The 18,668-nt window shown below is 50.1% G+C and overlaps 1 protein-coding gene across 1 annotated transcript in view; it reads left to right on the top strand.

The window, feature by feature from the left end:
• The first annotated feature begins 275 nt into the window (after positions 1-275).
• lgals3b (lectin, galactoside binding soluble 3b) overlaps positions 276-18,668 on the top strand; it is a 20,543-nt gene continuing 2,150 nt past the window's right edge. Inside the window, exons 1-3 of the mRNA XM_041812263.1 lie at positions 276-357; positions 10,356-10,403; positions 16,574-16,676. Of these exons, the coding sequence (XP_041668197.1) occupies positions 10,401-10,403; positions 16,574-16,676 (106 nt within the window). The 5' untranslated portion in view covers positions 276-357; positions 10,356-10,400. The remainder of the gene's footprint in view (positions 358-10,355; positions 10,404-16,573; positions 16,677-18,668) is intronic.

The following is an 18,668-nucleotide window of genomic DNA, read 5'->3' as shown; positions in this document are numbered from 1 at the left end:
CCCTGACTGATCTGTGCTGTCTATAAAAGTCTTCTTAAATGTGAATAATGAGTCCTCTGAGGTTAAATATCAGTGTTTCTCTGCTGTTTCTCCATATTATTGATCCACTAAATGCAGCCACATACACGCATTCCTGACCATAAATAGATGGAGGGCCTCCCCTCTGTTGTTTCCATAGTAACACATTATAAAACACACATCGTAGGTCTATTGTGATTTGGTGTCTTTGAACAATCAGCTTTTGTAAACAAAGTTTACCCGGCAACCAGCCCAAATCCTCTGACTCACTGTGGGTGTGGTCAGGGCGGGGCTCTGGTGTCTCCAGTTTCTCTGGTGGCTGCTCTCAGGTGTTCTCAGGTATGTTCCTTTATTATTGTCTGTGGTCTCTGCGGTGTTTCTCTCTTTTCCCTCTCCCTGTGTCTCTAACAGTCCAACCCTGGAGACAAACAGGAAGTCGGTTCCTTTAGTCCAGTTTTATTGCAGATGTTAACGGTCCCTCTGAGAGGAGCTGTAGACTAAACCTGTCTGTTCTTTAGTCTGTCTGTGATTCAGTTCAGCTGTTTACGGTCACATGACTACCCCCCCCCCCCAGGACTCTGTGGTGTGTGTCTGCTGACACTAGGTGGCAGTAATTCCCCTCTCAACTAGTCCGACCACAAGCTCCTCCAACAGATCCAGATCAGGATTTTATTTTTGTTTATGACACTTTCTAAAGGGGGCCGGTCTAGACTGTCTGATCTGGTTTAGATAAAGACCCAGCACGGATGACCATGAGACCTTTAGAGAGGACAGAGACCTGGACCAGATCCAGACTGATGATAGACCTTCATCAGGACCAGACTGATGATAAACCTGGACCAGGTACGAGGCAGCAATGACGTAGAGGTGCTTCGGTGAACGTCACAGCAGAGCCCGCCCACAAGTCCATCACACACCCCTCCCCAAAAACACGTAGAGTACCTCACAATCTCCGTATATGAACATGTATAATGTGCTATAAAACAAAGGGAAAAATACGGTTCCGTCATCAAAATAATTCCCCCCAGAAAATACGTTTCAATGGTTGGTTCCACAGTTTTTCTTGTAGATGTCTTTGTAGGACGGTAGCCGTGTTGTAGAGCTCCTTCATGATACACCAGCATTATGAGCTCCTCCATTGTTTGCTGAAGCCTGCTTTTTCCGGGTTCTCTCCCTCCTTGGCTGCTGCCAGAAAGTTCAACAAGCCGAACTCTGAGTGGCAGGGCAAAATTTGTGCGCAATCACGTGGGCGGCAACCGCTTCTGGGCCCTACCGCCGCGGTTAAAACCGCTACCCGTCTGCCGCCCGTCCCTCATTACAATGACTGGAGGCGGCGAGTTGCCGCGCGGCGGCGTGAAAAGAGCTTAAGCCCTTCCCCACCCCCGAAGAAGTCAGAGGTGGATCCTCTACTCTCTCTAGACCAGAAGTAGACCTCGGATCCTGTTCAGCAGTATCAGCAGGGCCGTCAATAAAAGGGGTGTAAAAGGGAGAGCTTTCTGGGCCAAAACTGGACCCATAGGGGTCCCCAAAAGGCTGGGGAGGAGGTGGAGCTTTAGTCTATAAAGGAGGAGGCTGGGGTGGAGGAGGTGGAGCTTTAGTCTATAGAGGAGGAGGCTGGGGTGGAGGAGGTGGAGCTTTAGTCTATAGAGGAGGAGGCTGGGGTGGAGGAGGTGGAGCTTTAGTCTATAAAGGAGGAGGCTGGGGTGGAGGAGGTGGAGCTTTAGTCTATAGAGGAGGAGGCTGGGGTGGAGGAGGTGGAGCTTTAGTCTATAGAGGAGGAGGCTGGGGTGGAGGAGGTGGAGCTTTAGTCTATAAAGGAGGAGGCTGGGGTGGAGGAGGTGGAGCTTTAGTCTATAGAGGAGGAGGCTGGGGTGGAGGAGGTGGAGCTTTAGTCTATAGAGGAGGAGGCTGGGGTGGAGGAGGTGGAGCTTTAGTCTATAGAGGAGGAGGCTGGGGTGGAGGAGGTGGAGCTTTAGTCTATAGAGGAGGAGGCTGGGGTGGAGGAGGTGGAGCTTTAGTCTATAAAGGAGGAGGCTGGGGTGGAGGAGGTGGAGCTTTAGTCTATAGAGGAGGAGGCTGGGGTGGAGGAGGTGGAGCTTTAGTCTATAGAGGAGGAGGCTGGGGTGGAGGAGGTGGAGCTTTAGTCTATAGAGGAGGAGGCTGGGGTGGAGGAGGTGGAGCTTTAGTCTATAAAGGAGGAGGCTGGGGTGGAGGAGGTGGAGCTTTAGTCTATAGAGGAGGAGGCTGGGGTGGAGGAGGTGGAGCTTTAGTCTATTGGGGTGGAGGAGGTGGAGCTTTAGTCTATAGAGGAGGAGGCTGGGGTGGAGGAGGTGGAGCTTTAGTCTATTGGGGTGGAGGAGGTGGAGCTTTAGTCTATAGAGGAGGAGGCTGGGGTGGAGGAAGTGGAGCTTTAGTCTATAGAGGAGGAGGCTGGGGTGGAGGAGGTGGAGCTTTAGTCTATAAAGGAGGAGGCTGGGGTGGAGGAGGTGGAGCTTTAGTCTATAAAGGAGGAGGCTGGGGTGGAGGAGGTGGAGCTTTAGTCTATAGAGGAGGAGGCTGGGGTGGAGGAGGTGGAGCTTTAGTCTATACAGGAGGAGGCTGGGGTGGAGGAGGTGGAGCTTTAGTCTATAGAGGAGGAGGCTGGGGTGGAGGAGGTGGAGCTTTAGTCTATAAAGGAGGAGGCTGGGGTGGAGGAGGTGGAGCTTTAGTCTATAGAGGAGGAGGCTGGGGTGGAGGAGGTGGAGCTTTAGTCTATAGAGGAGGAGGCTGGGGTGGAGGAGGTGGAGCTTTAGTCTATAGAGGAGGAGGCTGGGGTGGAGGAGGTGGAGCTTTAGTCTATAGAGGAGGAGGCTGGGGTGGAGGAGGTGGAGCTTTAGTCTATAGAGGAGGAGGCTGGGGTGGAGGAGGTGGAGCTTTAGTCTATAGAGGAGGAGGCTGGGGTGGAGGAGGTGGAGCTTTAGTCTATAAAGTAGGAGGCTGGGGTGGAGGAGGTGGAGCTTTAGTCTATAAAGGAGGAGGCTGGGGTGGAGGAGGTGGAGCTTTAGTCTATAGAGGAGGAGGCTGGGGTGGAGGAGGTGGAGCTTTAGTCTATAAAGGAGGAGGCTGGGGTGGAGGAGGTGGAGCTTTAGTCTATAGAGGAGGAGGCTGGGGTGGAGGAGGTGGAGCTTTAGTCTATAGAGGAGGAGGCTGGGGTGGAGGAGGTGGAGCTTTAGTCTATTGGGGTGGAGGAGGTGGAGCTTTAGTCTATAGAGGAGGAGGCTGGGGTGGAGGAGGTGGAGCTTTAGTCTATAGAGGAGGAGGCTGGGGTGGAGGAGGTGGAGCTTTAGTCTATAAAGTAGGAGGCTGGGGTGGAGGAGGTGGAGCTTTAGTCTATAAAGGAGGAGGCTGGGGTGGAGGAGGTGGAGCTTTAGTCTATAGAGGAGGAGGCTGGGGTGGAGGAGGTGGAGCTTTAGTCTATAAAGGAGGAGGCTGGGGTGGAGGAGGTGGAGCTTTAGTCTATAGAGGAGGAGGCTGGGGTGGAGGAGGTGGAGCTTTAGTCTATTGGGGTGGAGGAGGTGGAGCTTTAGTCTATAGAGGAGGAGGCTGGGGTGGAGGAGGTGGAGCTTTAGTCTACAGAGGAGGAGGCTGGGGTGGAGGAGGTGGAGCTTTAGTCTATAGAGGAGGAGGCTGGGGTGGAGGAGGTGGAGCTTTAGTCTATAAAGGAGGAGGCTGGGGTGGAGGAGGTGGAGCTTTAGTCTATAGAGGAGGAGGCTGGGGTGGAGGAGGTGGAGCTTTAGTCTATAAAGGAGGAGGCTGGGGTGGAGGAGGTGGAGCTTTAGTCTATAAAGGAGGAGGCTGGGGTGGAGGAGGTGGAGCTTTAGTCTATAGAGGAGGAGGCTGGGGTGGAGGAGGTGGAGCTTTAGTCTATAAAGGAGGAGGCTGGGGTGGAGGAGGTGGAGCTTTAGTCTATAGAGGAGGAGGCTGGGGTGGAGGAGGTGGAGCTTTAGTCTATAGAGGAGGAGGCTGGGGTGGAGGAGGTGGAGCTTTAGTCTATTGGGGTGGAGGAGGTGGAGCTTTAGTCTATAGAGGAGGAGGCTGGGGTGGAGGAAGTGGAGCTTTAGTCTATAGAGGAGGAGGCTGGGGTGGAGGAGGTGGAGCTTTAGTCTATAGAGGAGGAGGCTGGGGTGGAGGAGGTGGAGCTTTAGTCTATTGGGGTGGAGGAGGTGGAGCTTTAGTCTATAGAGGAGGAGGCTGGGGTGGAGGAGGTGGAGCTTTAGTCTATAGAGGAGGAGGCTGGGGTGGAGGAGGTGGAGCTTTAGTCTATAAAGGAGGAGGCTGGGGTGGAGGAGGTGGAGCTTTAGTCTATATAGGAGGAGGCTGGGGTGGAGGAGGTGGAGCTTTAGTCTATAGAGGAGGAGGCTGGGGTGGAGGAGGTGGAGCTTTAGTCTATAGAGGAGGAGGCTGGGGTGGAGGAGGTGGAGCTTTAGTCTATAAAGGAGGAGGCTGGGGTGGAGGAGGTGGAGCTTTAGTCTATAGAGGAGGAGGCTGGGGTGGAGGAGGTGGAGCTTTAGTCTATAGAGGAGGAGGCTGGGGTGGAGGAGGTGGAGCTTTAGTCTATAGAGGAGGAGGCTGGGGTGGAGGAGGTGGAGCTTTAGTCTATAGAGGAGGAGGCTGGGGTGGAGGAGGTGGAGCTTTAGTCTATAGAGGAGGAGGCTGGGGTGGAGGAGGTGGAGCTTTAGTCTATAGAGGAGGAGGCTGGGGTGGAGGAGGTGGAGCTTTAGTCTATAAAGGAGGAGGCTGGGGTGGAGGAGGTGGAGCTTTAGTCTATAAAGGAGGAGGCTGGGGTGGAGGAGGTGGAGCTTTAGTCTATAGAGGAGGAGGCTGGGGTGGAGGAGGTGGAGCTTTAGTCTATAAAGGAGGAGGCTGGGGTGGAGAAGGTGGAGCTTTAGTCTATAGAGGAGGAGGCTGGGGTGGAGGAGGTGGAGCTTTAGTCTATAGAGGAGGAGGCTGGGGTGGAGGAGGTGGAGCTTTAGTCTATTGGGGTGGAGGAGGTGGAGCTTTAGTCTATAGAGGAGGAGGCTGGGGTGGAGGAGGTGGAGCTTTAGTCTATAGAGGAGGAGGCTGGGGTGGAGGAGGTGGAGCTTTAGTCTATAAAGGAGGAGGCTGGGGTGGAGGAGGTGGAGCTTTAGTCTATAAAGGAGGAGGCTGGGGTGGAGGAGGTGGAGCTTTAGTCTATAGAGGAGGAGGCTGGGGTGGAGGAGGTGGAGCTTTAGTCTATAAAGGAGGAGGCTGGGGTGGAGGAGGTGGAGCTTTAGTCTATAGAGGAGGAGGCTGGGGTGGAGGAGGTGGAGCTTTAGTCTATAGAGGAGGAGGCTGGGGTGGAGGAGGTGGAGCTTTAGTCTATTGGGGTGGAGGAGGTGGAGCTTTAGTCTATAGAGGAGGAGGCTGGGGTGGAGGAGGTGGAGCTTTAGTCTACAGAGGAGGAGGCTGGGGTGGAGGAGGTGGAGCTTTAGTCTATAGAGGAGGAGGCTGGGGTGGAGGAGGTGGAGCGTTAGTCTATAGAGGGGGGGGCGGGGGTGGAGGAGGTGGAGCTTTAGTCTATTGAGGAGGAGGCTGGGGTGGAGGAGGTGGAGCTTTAGTCTATAGAGGAGGAGGCTGGGGTGGAGGAGGTGGAGCTTTAGTCTATAGAGGAGGAGGCTGGGGTGGAGGAGGTGGAGCTTTAGTCTATTGGGGTGGAGGAGGTGGAGCTTTAGTCTATAGAGGAGGAGGCTGGGGTGGAGGAGGTGGAGCTTTAGTCTACAGAGGAGGAGGCTGGGGTGGAGGAGGTGGAGCTTTAGTCTATAGAGGAGGAGGCTGGGGTGGAGGAGGTGGAGCTTTAGTCTATAAAGGAGGAGGCTGGGGTGGAGGAGGTGGAGCTTTAGTCTATAGAGGAGGAGGCTGGGGTGGAGGAGGTGGAGCTTTAGTCTATAAAGGAGGAGGCTGGGGTGGAGGAGGTGGAGCTTTAGTCTATAAAGGAGGAGGCTGGGGTGGAGGAGGTGGAGCTTTAGTCTATAGAGGAGGAGGCTGGGGTGGAGGAGGTGGAGCTTTAGTCTATAAAGTAGGAGGCTGGGGTGGAGGAGGTGGAGCTTTAGTCTATAGAGGAGGAGGCTGGGGTGGAGGAGGTGGAGCTTTAGTCTATAGAGGAGGAGGCTGGGGTGGAGGAGGTGGAGCTTTAGTCTATTGGGGTGGAGGAGGTGGAGCTTTAGTCTATAGAGGAGGAGGCTGGGGTGGAGGAAGTGGAGCTTTAGTCTATAGAGGAGGAGGCTGGGGTGGAGGAGGTGGAGCTTTAGTCTATAGAGGAGGAGGCTGGGGTGGAGGAGGTGGAGCTTTAGTCTATTGGGGTGGAGGAGGTGGAGCTTTAGTCTATAGAGGAGGAGGCTGGGGTGGAGGAGGTGGAGCTTTAGTCTATAGAGGAGGAGGCTGGGGTGGAGGAGGTGGAGCTTTAGTCTATAAAGGAGGAGGCTGGGGTGGAGGAGGTGGAGCTTTAGTCTATAAAGTAGGAGGCTGGGGTGGAGGAGGTGGAGCTTTAGTCTATAGAGGAGGAGGCTGGGGTGGAGGAGGTGGAGCTTTAGTCTATAGAGGAGGAGGCTGGGGTGGAGGAGGTGGAGCTTTAGTCTATAAAGGAGGAGGCTGGGGTGGAGGAGGTGGAGCTTTAGTCTATAGAGGGAGGAGGCTGGGGTGGAGGAGGTGGAGCTTTAGTCTATAGAGGGAGGAGGCTGGGGTGGAGGAGGTGGAGCTTTAGCCTATAAAGGAGATGGCTGGGGTGGAGGAGGTGGAGCTATAGTCTATAGAGGGAGGAGGCTGGGGTGGAGGAGGTGGAGCTTTAGTCTATAGAGGAGGAGGCTGGGGTGGAGGAGGTGGAGCTTTAGTCTATAGAGGAGGAGGCTGGGGTGGAGGAGGTGGAGCTTTAGTCTATAAAGTAGGAGGCTGGGGTGGAGGAGGTGGAGCTTTAGTCTATAAAGGAGGAGGCTGGGGTGGAGGAGGTGGAGCTTTAGTCTATAGAGGAGGAGGCTGGGGTGGAGGAGGTGGAGCTTTAGTCTATAGAGGAGGAGGCTGGGGTGGAGGAGGTGGAGCTTTAGTCTATTGGGGTGGAGGAGGTGGAGCTTTAGTCTATAGAGGAGGAGGCTGGGGTGGAGGAGGTGGAGCTTTAGTCTATAGAGGAGGAGGCTGGGGTGGAGGAGGTGGAGCTTTAGTCTATAAAGTAGGAGGCTGGGGTGGAGGAGGTGGAGCTTTAGTCTATAAAGGAGGAGGCTGGGGTGGAGGAGGTGGAGCTTTAGTCTATAAAGGAGGAGGCTGGGGTGGAGGAGGTGGAGCTTTAGTCTATAAAGGAGGAGGCTGGGGTGGAGGAGGTGGAGCTTTAGTCTATAGAGGAGGAGGCTGGGGTGGAGGAGGTGGAGCTTTAGTCTATAGAGGAGGAGGCTGGGGTGGAGGAGGTGGAGCTTTAGTCTATTGGGGTGGAGGAGGTGGAGCTTTAGTCTATAGAGGAGGAGGCTGGGGTGGAGGAGGTGGAGCTTTAGTCTACAGAGGAGGAGGCTGGGGTGGAGGAGGTGGAGCTTTAGTCTATAGAGGAGGAGGCGGGGGTGGAGGAGGTGGAGCTTTAGTCTATAAAGGAGGAGGCTGGGGTGGAGGAGGTGGAGCTTTAGTCTATAGAGGAGGAGGCTGGGGTGGAGGAGGTGGAGCTTTAGTCTATAAAGGAGGAGGCTGGGGTGGAGGAGGTGGAGCTTTAGTCTATAAAGGAGGAGGCTGGGGTGGAGGAGGTGGAGCTTTAGTCTATAAAGGAGGAGGCTGGGGTGGAGGAGGTGGAGCTTTAGTCTATAAAGGAGGAGGCTGGGGTGGAGGAGGTGGAGCTTTAGTCTATAGAGGAGGAGGCTGGGGTGGAGGAGGTGGAGCTTTAGTCTATAGAGGAGGAGGCTGGGGTGGAGGAGGTGGAGCTTTAGTCTATAGAGGAGGAGGTGGAGCTTTAGTCTATAGAGGAGGAGGCTGGGGTGGAGGAGGTGGAGCTTTAGTCTATAGAGGAGGAGGCTGGGGTGGAGGAGGTGGAGCTTTAGTCTATAGAGGAGGAGGCTGGGGTGGAGGAGGTGGAGCTTTAGTCTATTGGGGTGGAGGAGGTGGAGCTTTAGTATATTTTGGAGGAGGCTGGGGTGGAGGTGGTGGAGCTTTAGTCTATAAAGGAGGAGGCTGGGGTGGAGGAGGTGGAGCTTTAGTCTATAAAGGAGGAGGCTGGGGTGGAGGAGGTGGAGCTTTAGTCTATAAAGGAGGAGGCTGGGGTGGAGGAGGTGGAGCTTTAGTCTATAGAGGAGGAGGCTGGGGTGGAGGAGGTGGAGCTTTAGTCTATAAAGGAGGAGGCTGGGGTGGAGGAGGTGGAGCTTTAGTCTATAGAGGAGGAGGCTGGGGTGGAGGAGGTGGAGCTTTAGTCTATAGAGGAGGAGGCTGGGGTGGAGGAGGTGGAGCTTTAGTCTATTGGGGTGGAGGAGGTGGAGCTTTAGTCTATAGAGGAGGAGGCTGGGGTGGAGGAGGTGGAGCTTTAGTCTATAGAGGAGGAGGCTGGGGTGGAGGAGGTGGAGCTTTAGTCTATAAAGGAGGAGGCTGGGGTGGAGGAGGTGGAGCTTTAGTCTATAAAGGAGGAGGCTGGGGTGGAGGAGGTGGAGCTTTAGTCTATAGAGGAGGAGGCTGGGGTGGAGGAGGTGGAGCTTTAGTCTATAGAGGAGGAGGCTGGGGTGGAGGAGGTGGAGCTTTAGTCTATAGAGGAGGAGGCTGGGGTGGAGGAGGTGGAGCTTTAGTCTATAGAGGAGGAGGCTGGGGTGGAGGAGGTGGAGCTTTAGTCTATAGAGGAGGAGGCTGGGGTGGAGGAGGTGGAGCTTTAGTCTATAGAGGAGGAGGCTGGGGTGGAGGAGGTGGAGCTTTAGTCTATAGAGGAGGAGGCTGGGGTGGAGGAGGTGGAGCTTTAGTCTATAGAGGAGGAGGCTGGGGTGGAGGAGGTGGAGCTTTAGTCTATAGAGGAGGAGGCTGGGGTGGAGGAGGTGGAGCTTTAGTCTATAAAGGAGGAGGCTGGGGTGGAGGAGGTGGAGCTTTAGTCTATAGAGGAGGAGGCTGGGGTGGAGGAGGTGGAGCTTTAGTCTATAAAGGAGGAGGCTGGGGTGGAGGAGGTGGAGCTTTAGTCTATAGAGGAGGAGGCTGGGGTGGAGGAGGTGGAGCTTTAGTCTATAGAGGAGGAGGCTGGGGTGGAGGAGGTGGAGCTTTAGTCTATTGGGGTGGAGGAGGTGGAGCTTTAGTCTATAGAGGAGGAGGCTGGGGTGGAGGAGGTGGAGCTTTAGTCTATAGAGGAGGAGGCTGGGGTGGAGGAGGTGGAGCTTTAGTCTATAGAGGAGGAGGCTGGGGTGGAGGAGGTGGAGCTTTAGTCTATAAAGGAGGAGGCTGGGGTGGAGGAGGTGGAGCTTTAGTCTATAGAGGAGGAGGCTGGGGTGGAGGAGGTGGAGCTTTAGTCTATAAAGGAGGAGGCTGGGGTGGAGGAGGTGGAGCTTTAGTCTATAAAGGAGGAGGCTGGGGTGGAGGAGGTGGAGCTTTAGTCTATAGAGGAGGAGGCTGGGGTGGAGGAGGTGGAGCTTTATTCTATAAAGGAGGAGGCTGGGGTGGAGGAGGTGGAGCTTTAGTCTATAGAGGAGGAGGCTGGGGTGGAGGAGGTGGAGCTTTAGTCTATAGAGGAGGAGGCTGGGGTGGAGGAGGTGGAGCTTTAGTCTATTGGGGTGGAGGAGGTGGAGCTTTAGTCTATAGAGGAGGAGGCTGGGGTGGAGGAGGTGGAGCTTTAGTCTATTGGGGTGGAGGAGGTGGAGCTTTAGTCTATAGAGGAGGAGGCTGGGGTGGAGGAGGTGGAGCTTTAGTCTATAGAGGAGGAGGCTGGGGTGGAGGTCCATCAGCATTAATGCATCAGGGACTAGTGAGATATCTCCATATTTAAATCCACCGCTGTGTTGAGAGAAAGAGCTGTGATTGGCTGTAGGAGCTGATCACAGGTGTATGACTATTATGTCCTGCATGAACCAACGGCAGGCTTCATCCCTCTGTAATAATCCTCCCTCTGCTCTGACTCTAATAAAACCCTCCATCCTACAGCATCACATTACTCAGACTCATGCTGCAGGAATCTCACTGATCCTCTCCGGTTTATTCAGTGAATGTGACCAATGAGACGCTGTCATGTGACCCGCTCTGTGAAACCTGTGTTCAGGTGAATGTGGGCCGTCTGATCCTGGTCGGGTTGTTTGTCGAGTCGGGACTCGCCTACCACGCCCTGTGATGTTTTCTTCTCCTGCTTTTTTCAGACTCGTCAGTGTCAGAGGAGACGGCGAAGCAGCAGCAGCATAGCCATGGTGAGTGGCCTTATTTATCTCCACTTTATTGATCTTTTAATTATTTAAATTTTGACTCTTTTGTCTCTCTTTGAGATGAAACCAGAGGGACAGAAACACAAACAGAGACCAGGTTTTGATTGGACCCTGATCAGAGTTTCAGGTCTTTGACTTCCTGGTCTGGAACAAAAGAGCCCTGTCCTCAAAGGGCCAGCAGTAAATCCTGATTTAAAGAAGTACTGGTAAATGATATGTTCAGTGGGACAAAATCATTGAAATCATAAAGTTTCTAAGGATGAACGTTCTTCAGAGGTGTGAAGGAAGTCTCCAGAAATGACCATATATGGATCTAAAGGGTTTAACATCAATATCATTCAAATAATTTTCTAAGGCTGATAAAACTTGAGATTTAAAATTAAACTTCACTTTCAAAGTCAAAAGTTAAAATGAAGACGTTTACGCATTTGTGGATCGACATCTGGAACACTTGTTTCTTCTTCTTTGGTGTGTCTGAGTCAGACAGTGCAACATCAGCGCCCCCTGCAGGTGAGCTGAGTATATGAATATCTATAAACAAGAATGAACACTATAAACAGATGCTTTGAAATACTGGTCTCAGGTATCGACAGAAATGACATTAAAAATATACGGGGAAAAACATAGAGCCAAGAATGGTTGTGAGTCAGAGAGAGAACATTTGAAAATGGAAATAATTTAAAACAGGGAAACATAAAATGTACCAAAAAAAGAAAAAAAATATATATATGTAGAACAATCAAAGATTAATAAATAATTTAATCAAAAATAAGAAAAAACAAAGATCTGTTGAGTGGTCATCAGAGTGACTCTGAGTTCTGGATCTGGGCTGGTCTTTCTCTGGTTAATTTGAGGTTTCATAAATCAGAGTGCTGTAGGTTCAGTGTGAACAGTCTGGATTCATGTCGACCTATCCTACGGCGGTCTGTGTAAACAAGGTGATGTTCAGTCCAACGCCACACCTTCATACTGAACATTCCCGAAGAGTCTGTCACTGACACGCCCTGCTACTTGATCACAGGGTGGGGGCGCTGTGATGCTGATTTAACTCTTTGCCATTCTAAAATGGTGGGACATCTTTGCCCCTAGTGTGAGGATGCTCTAGCATGGTCTCCCAGCAAACACTGGGGCTGGAGAATCACATGTGTATCAACGTTAGCACAGCTGTCCTGACGTAGCTCCTCTGGCTCCAGTGTGAGCTCGGATAGAAACACATCCCTCTCTGTTCATAGTGGGTCCTGTTCTCTCTGTCTGGGTTTTGTCTTCTTGTGAGCTGAAACAGCAGTGTTGTGTGGCTGTGTGTCCCAGGTGCTGGAGTCTGTCCCTGGTCCACACTGGAGGAGAGCACTCATGTCTTAGGCAGGGCTGAGAAGATCTGGATAGACAGGAACAACTGGAAACACCCTGAGGGTAATCCAGGGACTAACGAAGCAGATAATTAATGATATAATACATGAACGTTCTTTAGTCAGCTGTGTGGGTCGTTTCTTAAAGTACTGGTAGAATGCTCAAAGGCCACTAAAATGGCCCAAGGGGTCTGGTTCGGCCCTGGGCCTCTGACTGAAGAGCCTGGCTTTCCATCTACTCTGTAAATGTAGCTCAGGTTCCTCTGTAAGTGTAGCTCAGGTTCCCCTGTAAGTGTAGCCAGGTTCCCCTGTAAATGTAGCTCAGGTTCCTCTGTAAATGTCGCTCAGGTCCCTCTGTAAATGTAGCTCAGGTTCCTCTGTAAATGTAGCTCAGGTTCCTCTGTAACTGTAGCTCAGGTTCCCCTGTAACTGTAGCTCAGGTTCCTCTGTAAATGTAGCTCAGGTTCCTCTGTAAATGTAGCTCAGGTTCCTCTGTAAGTGTAGCTCAGGTTCCTCTGTAACTGTAGCTCAGGTTCCCCTGTAACTGTAGCTCAGGTTCCTCTGTAAGTGTAGCTCAGGTTCCTCTGTAAGTGTAGCTCAGGTTCCTCTGTAAATGTAGCTCAGGTTCCTCTGTAAGTGTAGCTCAGGTTCCTCTGTAAGTGTAGCTCAGGTTCCCCTGTAAGTGTAGCTCAGGTTCCTCTGTAAGTGTAGCTCAGGTTCCCCTGTAAGTGTAGCCAGGTTCCCCTGTAAATGTAGCTCAGGTTCCTCTGTAAATGTAACTCAGGTTCCTCTGTAAGTGTAGCTCAGGTTCCTCTGTAAGTGTAGCTCAGGTTCCTCTGTAAGTGTAGCTCAGGTTCCCCTGTAAGTGTAGCCAGGTTCCCCTGTAAATGTAGCTCAGGTTCCTCTGTAAATGTCGCTCAGGTCCCTCTGTAAATGTAGCTCAGGTTCCTCTGTAAATGTAGCTCAGGTTCCTCTGTAACTGTAGCTCAGGTTCCCCTGTAACTGTAGCTCAGGTTCCTCTGTAAATGTAGCTCAGGTTCCTCTGTAAATGTAGCTCAGGTTCCTCTGTAAGTGTAGCTCAGGTTCCTCTGTAACTGTAGCTCAGGTTCCCCTGTAACTGTAGCTCAGGTTCCTCTGTAAGTGTAGCTCAGGTTCCTCTGTAAGTGTAGCTCAGGTTCCTCTGTAAATGTAGCTCAGGTTCCTCTGTAAGTGTAGCTCAGGTTCCTCTGTAAGTGTAGCTCAGGTTCCCCTGTAAGTGTAGCTCAGGTTCCTCTGTAAGTGTAGCTCAGGTTCCCCTGTAAGTGTAGCCAGGTTCCCCTGTAAATGTAGCTCAGGTTCCTCTGTAAATGTAACTCAGGTTCCTCTGTAAGTGTAGCTCAGGTTCCTCTGTAAGTGTAGCTCAGGTTCCTCTGTAAGTGTAGCTCAGGTTCCACTGTAAGTGTAGCTCAGGTTCCCCTGTAAGTGTAGCTCAGGTTCCTCTGTAAGTGTAGCTCAGGTTCCCCTGTAAGTGTAGCTCAGGTTCCTCTGTAAGTGTAGCTCAGGTTCCTCTGTAAGTGTAGCTCAGGTTCCCCTGTAAATGTAGCTCAGGTTCCTCTGTAAGTGTAGCTCAGGTTCCCCTGTAAGTGTAGCTCAGGTTCCTCTGCAAGTGTAGCTCAGGTTCCCCTATAAGTGTAGCTCAGGTTCCCCTGTAAAAGTAGCTCAGGTTCCTCTGTAAATGTAGCCAGGTTCCCCTGTAAATGTAGCTCAGGTTCCTCTGTAAATGTAGCTCAGGTTCCTCTGTAACTGTAGCTCAGGTTCCTCTGTAACTGTAGCTCAGGTTCCTCTGTAAATGTAGCTCAGGTTCCTCTGTAAGTGTAGCTCAGGTTCCCCTGTAAGTGTAGCTCAGGTTCCTCTGCAAGTGTAGCTCAGGTTCCCCTATAAGTGTAGCTCAGGTTCCCCTGTAAAAGTAGCTCAGGTTCCTCTGTAAATGTAGCCAGGTTCCCCTGTAAATGTAGCTCAGGTTCCTCTGTAAATGTAGCTCAGGTTCCTCTGTAACTGTAGCTCAGGTTCCTCTGTAACTGTAGCTCAGGTTCCTCTGTAAATGTAGCTCAGGTTCCTCCATGTCTCTGGTCTTTGCTGAGATGTTTCTCTGCCTTGACTGGAGTCCACCTGTGCTAAATTAACCTGATTGGACATGATTCTAAAGCCACGCCCCTCTCTACAGAAGGCATCACAGCTGACAGTGATATCAGAGCAGAAGCCAAGGGTCAAAGGTCAGAGGAGTTCCAGAGACAGGATTGTTGACAGGCACAGATCTGGGGAAGACTACAGAAACATTTCTGCTGCTCTGAAGGTTCCAGAGAGAAGTCTGGACCAACCAGGACTTTTCTAGACCTGGTCACCATCGGGGGAGAAGGACCTTAGTGAGAGAGGAGACCAAGAACCTGATGGTCCCTCTGACTGAGCTCCAGAGATCCTGGAGGAGATGGGACAAAGTTCTGGAAGGAGAACCATCACTGCAGCCTCCACTGATCTGGGGTGCGTTTGAAAAGTCCATCTTGCTTAGGAAGGTTCCTACCTGAGTGAAACGACCTGGAAGTATTTAAGTGTCGGCCATGATAAGGACTGTTGGAATTCTCCAAATGGTAAGGAAAGGAGCTTCATTGTTTCCTTTATTATCTCCTTTAGCCTAGGAAACACTGGAGCATCCTTTACCAAAGGAGAGATGAAAAGACGACCCACAATGCTTTGCGTAAACTTCATTTAAAGTGACGCACCTGTTGACCGCTCATCAGAACAAGTGAATAACTAGAACAACTAGAATAACGAGAACAACTAGAATAACTAGAACAACTAGAACAACTAGAACAACTTGAACAACAAGAACAACTAGAACAACTAGAATAACTAAAACAACTAGAACAACTAGAACAACTAGAACAACTAGAACAACTAGAACAACTAGAACCACTAGAACCACTAGAACCACTAGAACCACTAGAACCACTAGAACAACTAGAACAACTAGAACAACTAGAACAACTAGAACCACTAGAATAACTAGAACAACTAGAACAACTAGAACCACTAGAATAACTAGAACAACTAGAATAACTAGAATAACTAGAACAACTAGAACAACTAGAACAACTAGAATAACTAGAATAACTTGACTAACCCTGATTTAAACCGTAAATCCAGTCAAACGTATAATCCACGTGATAAATGAAGGCAGTAGGGATGAACAGAGGAATATTACAGACATGAAAACTTTATCATTCATTTCTTCTCATTTCCATTTTATCTAAACAGTAAACGATCAGTCAGTGTTTTAAACTGTATTTGTTTTGCTATTTTAAAATATTAAAGTAAATGTTTTAAGTTTGTAAATCACAACCAACTACAGTGATAAAGTGGGCATGTTGCTGTATTGTGATTATTATATTTATCATCATAATGACGCAGGGAAGACGCGGTTTATAGAGCTTTATAGAGAAACCAGAGTAGACTCTGGGATAAATTTAACAGAGACCAGAGAATTAAAGACAAAATGATTAGATAGAGAATAAAGCAAAAGTATTTAATATGGTTCTGAAACTAAAGGACTTGAACATTATTCATCTTAGAAAGTTCAGATTAAGAGAAAGGTTTCTGCTGTATAGATGTTCACAGTTCCTCTTCCTGAAGAGACTTTAGGATATAAAAATCTGACTGAGCTCATATCTCTGACGTTTTAGCGTTCACAGCACAAAACACAGAGAACACACCGAGTGGAAGTGGCGAATTTTGTAGTCCATCAACGTTAAATTGTAGTTTTTACACAAAAACACACGTCACGTCCGTAACATCCTCCTAGGGAAAGTGCAGTTGGATTCCTTACTCACCTCAGTTCTCCTTTCCTATCCTCTTACTCCCTCCTTTCCTATCCTCTTACTCCCTCCTTTCCTATGCTCTTACTCCCTCCTTTCCTATCCTCTTACTCCCTCCTTTCCTATGCTCTTACTCCCTCCTTTCCTATGCTCTTACTCCCTCCTTTCCTTGACCCTGTGACGTTTCTCGTCGGGGTTAAGGAAAAGTGAATAGGAAAGGATTTAGGAGGTAATTTTTTGGACTTTTCGAACGCACCCCTGGACTTTATGGAGGAGAGGAGAGATGAAGACTCTCCTCAGAGAGAACCACAGTCTGACTGGAGTTCACAAATACTCCAAGCACCCCTAAAGCCCAGATCAGCTGATGGCGATCCAGAACCCTGAGCTACATCTACAGTGTTGTACAGGCTCTGAATACTCACGCCAGGCCTGAGCACCAACCAAGGGTCTGGCCAGAGCTCTGTTCTCTCTGCTTTGCTTGTTTTTTCACCTCTTCAGGTCTGTATTAGGGACCTTAACCCGCCCCAAAACTCACCAGACTCTCCCCACAATCGTCCCCTCTAGAAACAGCCATGTGGTGGTGGAACGGTGTAAGTCCATGTCAGTTTCCTTTAGGGGGCGCCAAAAGTGAGCTAAGGCTCTGGCTCCTACATGCATGAAACTTGGTACACGTATGTATCATGATGGGATGAAAAAAAAACTACATCATGACCATCCTCTAAAACGTACAGGAACCAAACTACAGACACCCAAAGGTCAAAAGCTGGCGTTTTTTGGGGTCTTTTCCACTGATGGACTTTTAGCACATTTGAATGAAGTCGTCTGAGGGCTTTCATCTGATTCACTCCAGAATTCTTCTACTAAACAACCTTGAGACCCAAAGCTGTTCAAATAGTGAGTTTTCACCGTCAGCGCTCAAAGTTAAAGTTGGTTTTGTCTGTTTTTTGCTGTGAAATTACAGTGGCCCCAACCTAACAACCAATCAGGATTCTGGCCCTCCGCTAACAACCAGTCAGGAGGGTCCTGGCCCAATTCTGACAACCAACCAGGAGGGGCCTGGCCAGGTAAGACCACCATCCTGTTATCACTGATATCCTCAGAGTGTCGTTCTTATAGCTGATTATCTTTGACCCAGTCCAACTGGAATTTCTGCTGACTCATCTCTGCCCTGTGTTGCCATGGTATTATGGGATGGATTAGTCAGAGCCTCAGGCGTTACTGAAGGGTGTGAGTCTTTGAGGAACCGTTTCATTTGACTCTGAAAGTCCTGATCTGGTGGTGATTGATGTAAAACTTGTTTCCTTTTAGAGAGAGCTGAGGACTTCAGGATCTACTCTGCTGACCTTTAACCCTTCAACATCCTAACAGAAATGTCTGCCTCCCAGAACCTGCTGTAAAAATAACAGATTCATGTTTGTTTCACTTTTAACGAGGCAGCCTTTTAAAACGTCTTCATCCTGAAATATAAAATATTTATAAGATAATGATGTTTTTATTTACATAACACACACACACACACACACACACACACACATCAGTTCAGTAACATGGCTCCCTCGCAGGAAACAGTAAAAATGTGAAATTCTTTAGCATGCTTTGAGGGCAAACGTAGCGCCATCTGGTGGACAAATATGAAACATAAAAACTGAACTCAAGAAGGAAATGTGAGCATGAAGGCCTGCATGAGTTCATGTTCAGATTAACGGGGTCAAAAATGTCATTTTCAGTGGTTTTCTGCGGGACATTTTTGGTCCTTGAGAATAAATGTGTGGGTCTCTGTGTAGCTCAGCCGTTTTAGGCTCACTGAACTGAGACCACTATTCTAAAAACAGAAAAACAGAATATCTTCCGGAACATTTGAGCTTTGTTAGACACAGCTAAAATGGCACCAAATGTCCTAGGACCTCCTGGAGGTCAAAACAGGGTCATGGACCTGTAGTAGGAAGGGCTTCTTCCGCCCCAGGGCCACATTCAGTCCCCTACCAGGTTCTTAGAAGCGGCTGAAGTCTGTAGATTTCTGTGGCTATGACTACAGGTGGTATGGGAGAAACTATGCCAAGAGCCTGGTGGGGGGGGGGGGTAAAGTATAGTTGAAACATTAGGATGTGGGGCTACAGGCTGGCTAAGACCAGAGAAAGTCCAGTAGACGAGGAACTGATTAGGGAAGAGCTCTGGGAGGTGGTACGCTGAGGACCTCAGAGAGCAGCTCAGAAAACGTGATTAGACAGCAGCGATTGGTCAGGGCTCCTAGGGAGGTTGGACTTATGGAGTTAGTGATGTCAGAGTATGAGAGACCAGTACTGAAGGTGGAGAAGGGTCACTCGTATGTCAGGACATGGATGGGGGTTCCTCTGTGGCGTGGCGCTGTATGGTAAAGGGATAGTCCAGCTCCTGATCAGGGTTAGGGCTAGGAGGTTAGACCAGAGCTGCTGATATCAGGGAGCAAAGATCAAATAATTAGCCATGTGGCTCCAAACCCAACTAGAGGACATGGAACCAAAGACCAGGAGCACAGGAGGCCGAAGCCGCTCTAGGGCACGCTCAGATTGTAGTCCAGATAGGCTGAGTCAGAGGGACCTCTGGAGTATGGAGGGTAGTCCTGTTAGGGGCTACCTATGACCTAACATCAGCCCAGAACCAGGAATACTGGGCCGACAGGGACCCATCATGTCCAGGATGTAAGGAACAGAAATCAGAATGTAGGATGCATCCAGGTAGACAGGACAGGTGTGCAGGAGTGTTAGAAACACTGACACCTGCATGGTTGAAATCTTACACTTTCATGTTCAAGCACAAAGAAACCGCAGCAGACTTGGACCATCATGCTACAGATTCTTGGACAGTTGTTCCCCTTGACATTTACATCCCTTTATTCAGGTGATCTACCTGCAGAAATGAAAGATCTGATCCATACTTCAGCAGCAGCAAACAAGGCCATAAGATAGACCCCCACAACAGATAATGGGTTGAGATCTTTAAAGAAACTCGTGAGTTGGGAAGGCTGAGAGACTGAAAAAAGACTTCTACATTCAAAGATGGGCTAAATGGAAACTATA

This window comes from Cheilinus undulatus, linkage group 18 (genome assembly GCF_018320785.1).
Source record: "Cheilinus undulatus linkage group 18, ASM1832078v1, whole genome shotgun sequence".
Taxonomy (NCBI): Eukaryota; Metazoa; Chordata; class Actinopteri; order Labriformes; family Labridae; genus Cheilinus; species Cheilinus undulatus.
The sequence above is the reverse complement of the archived record's forward strand: the minus strand, read 5'-3'. Positions and strand labels throughout refer to the sequence as shown.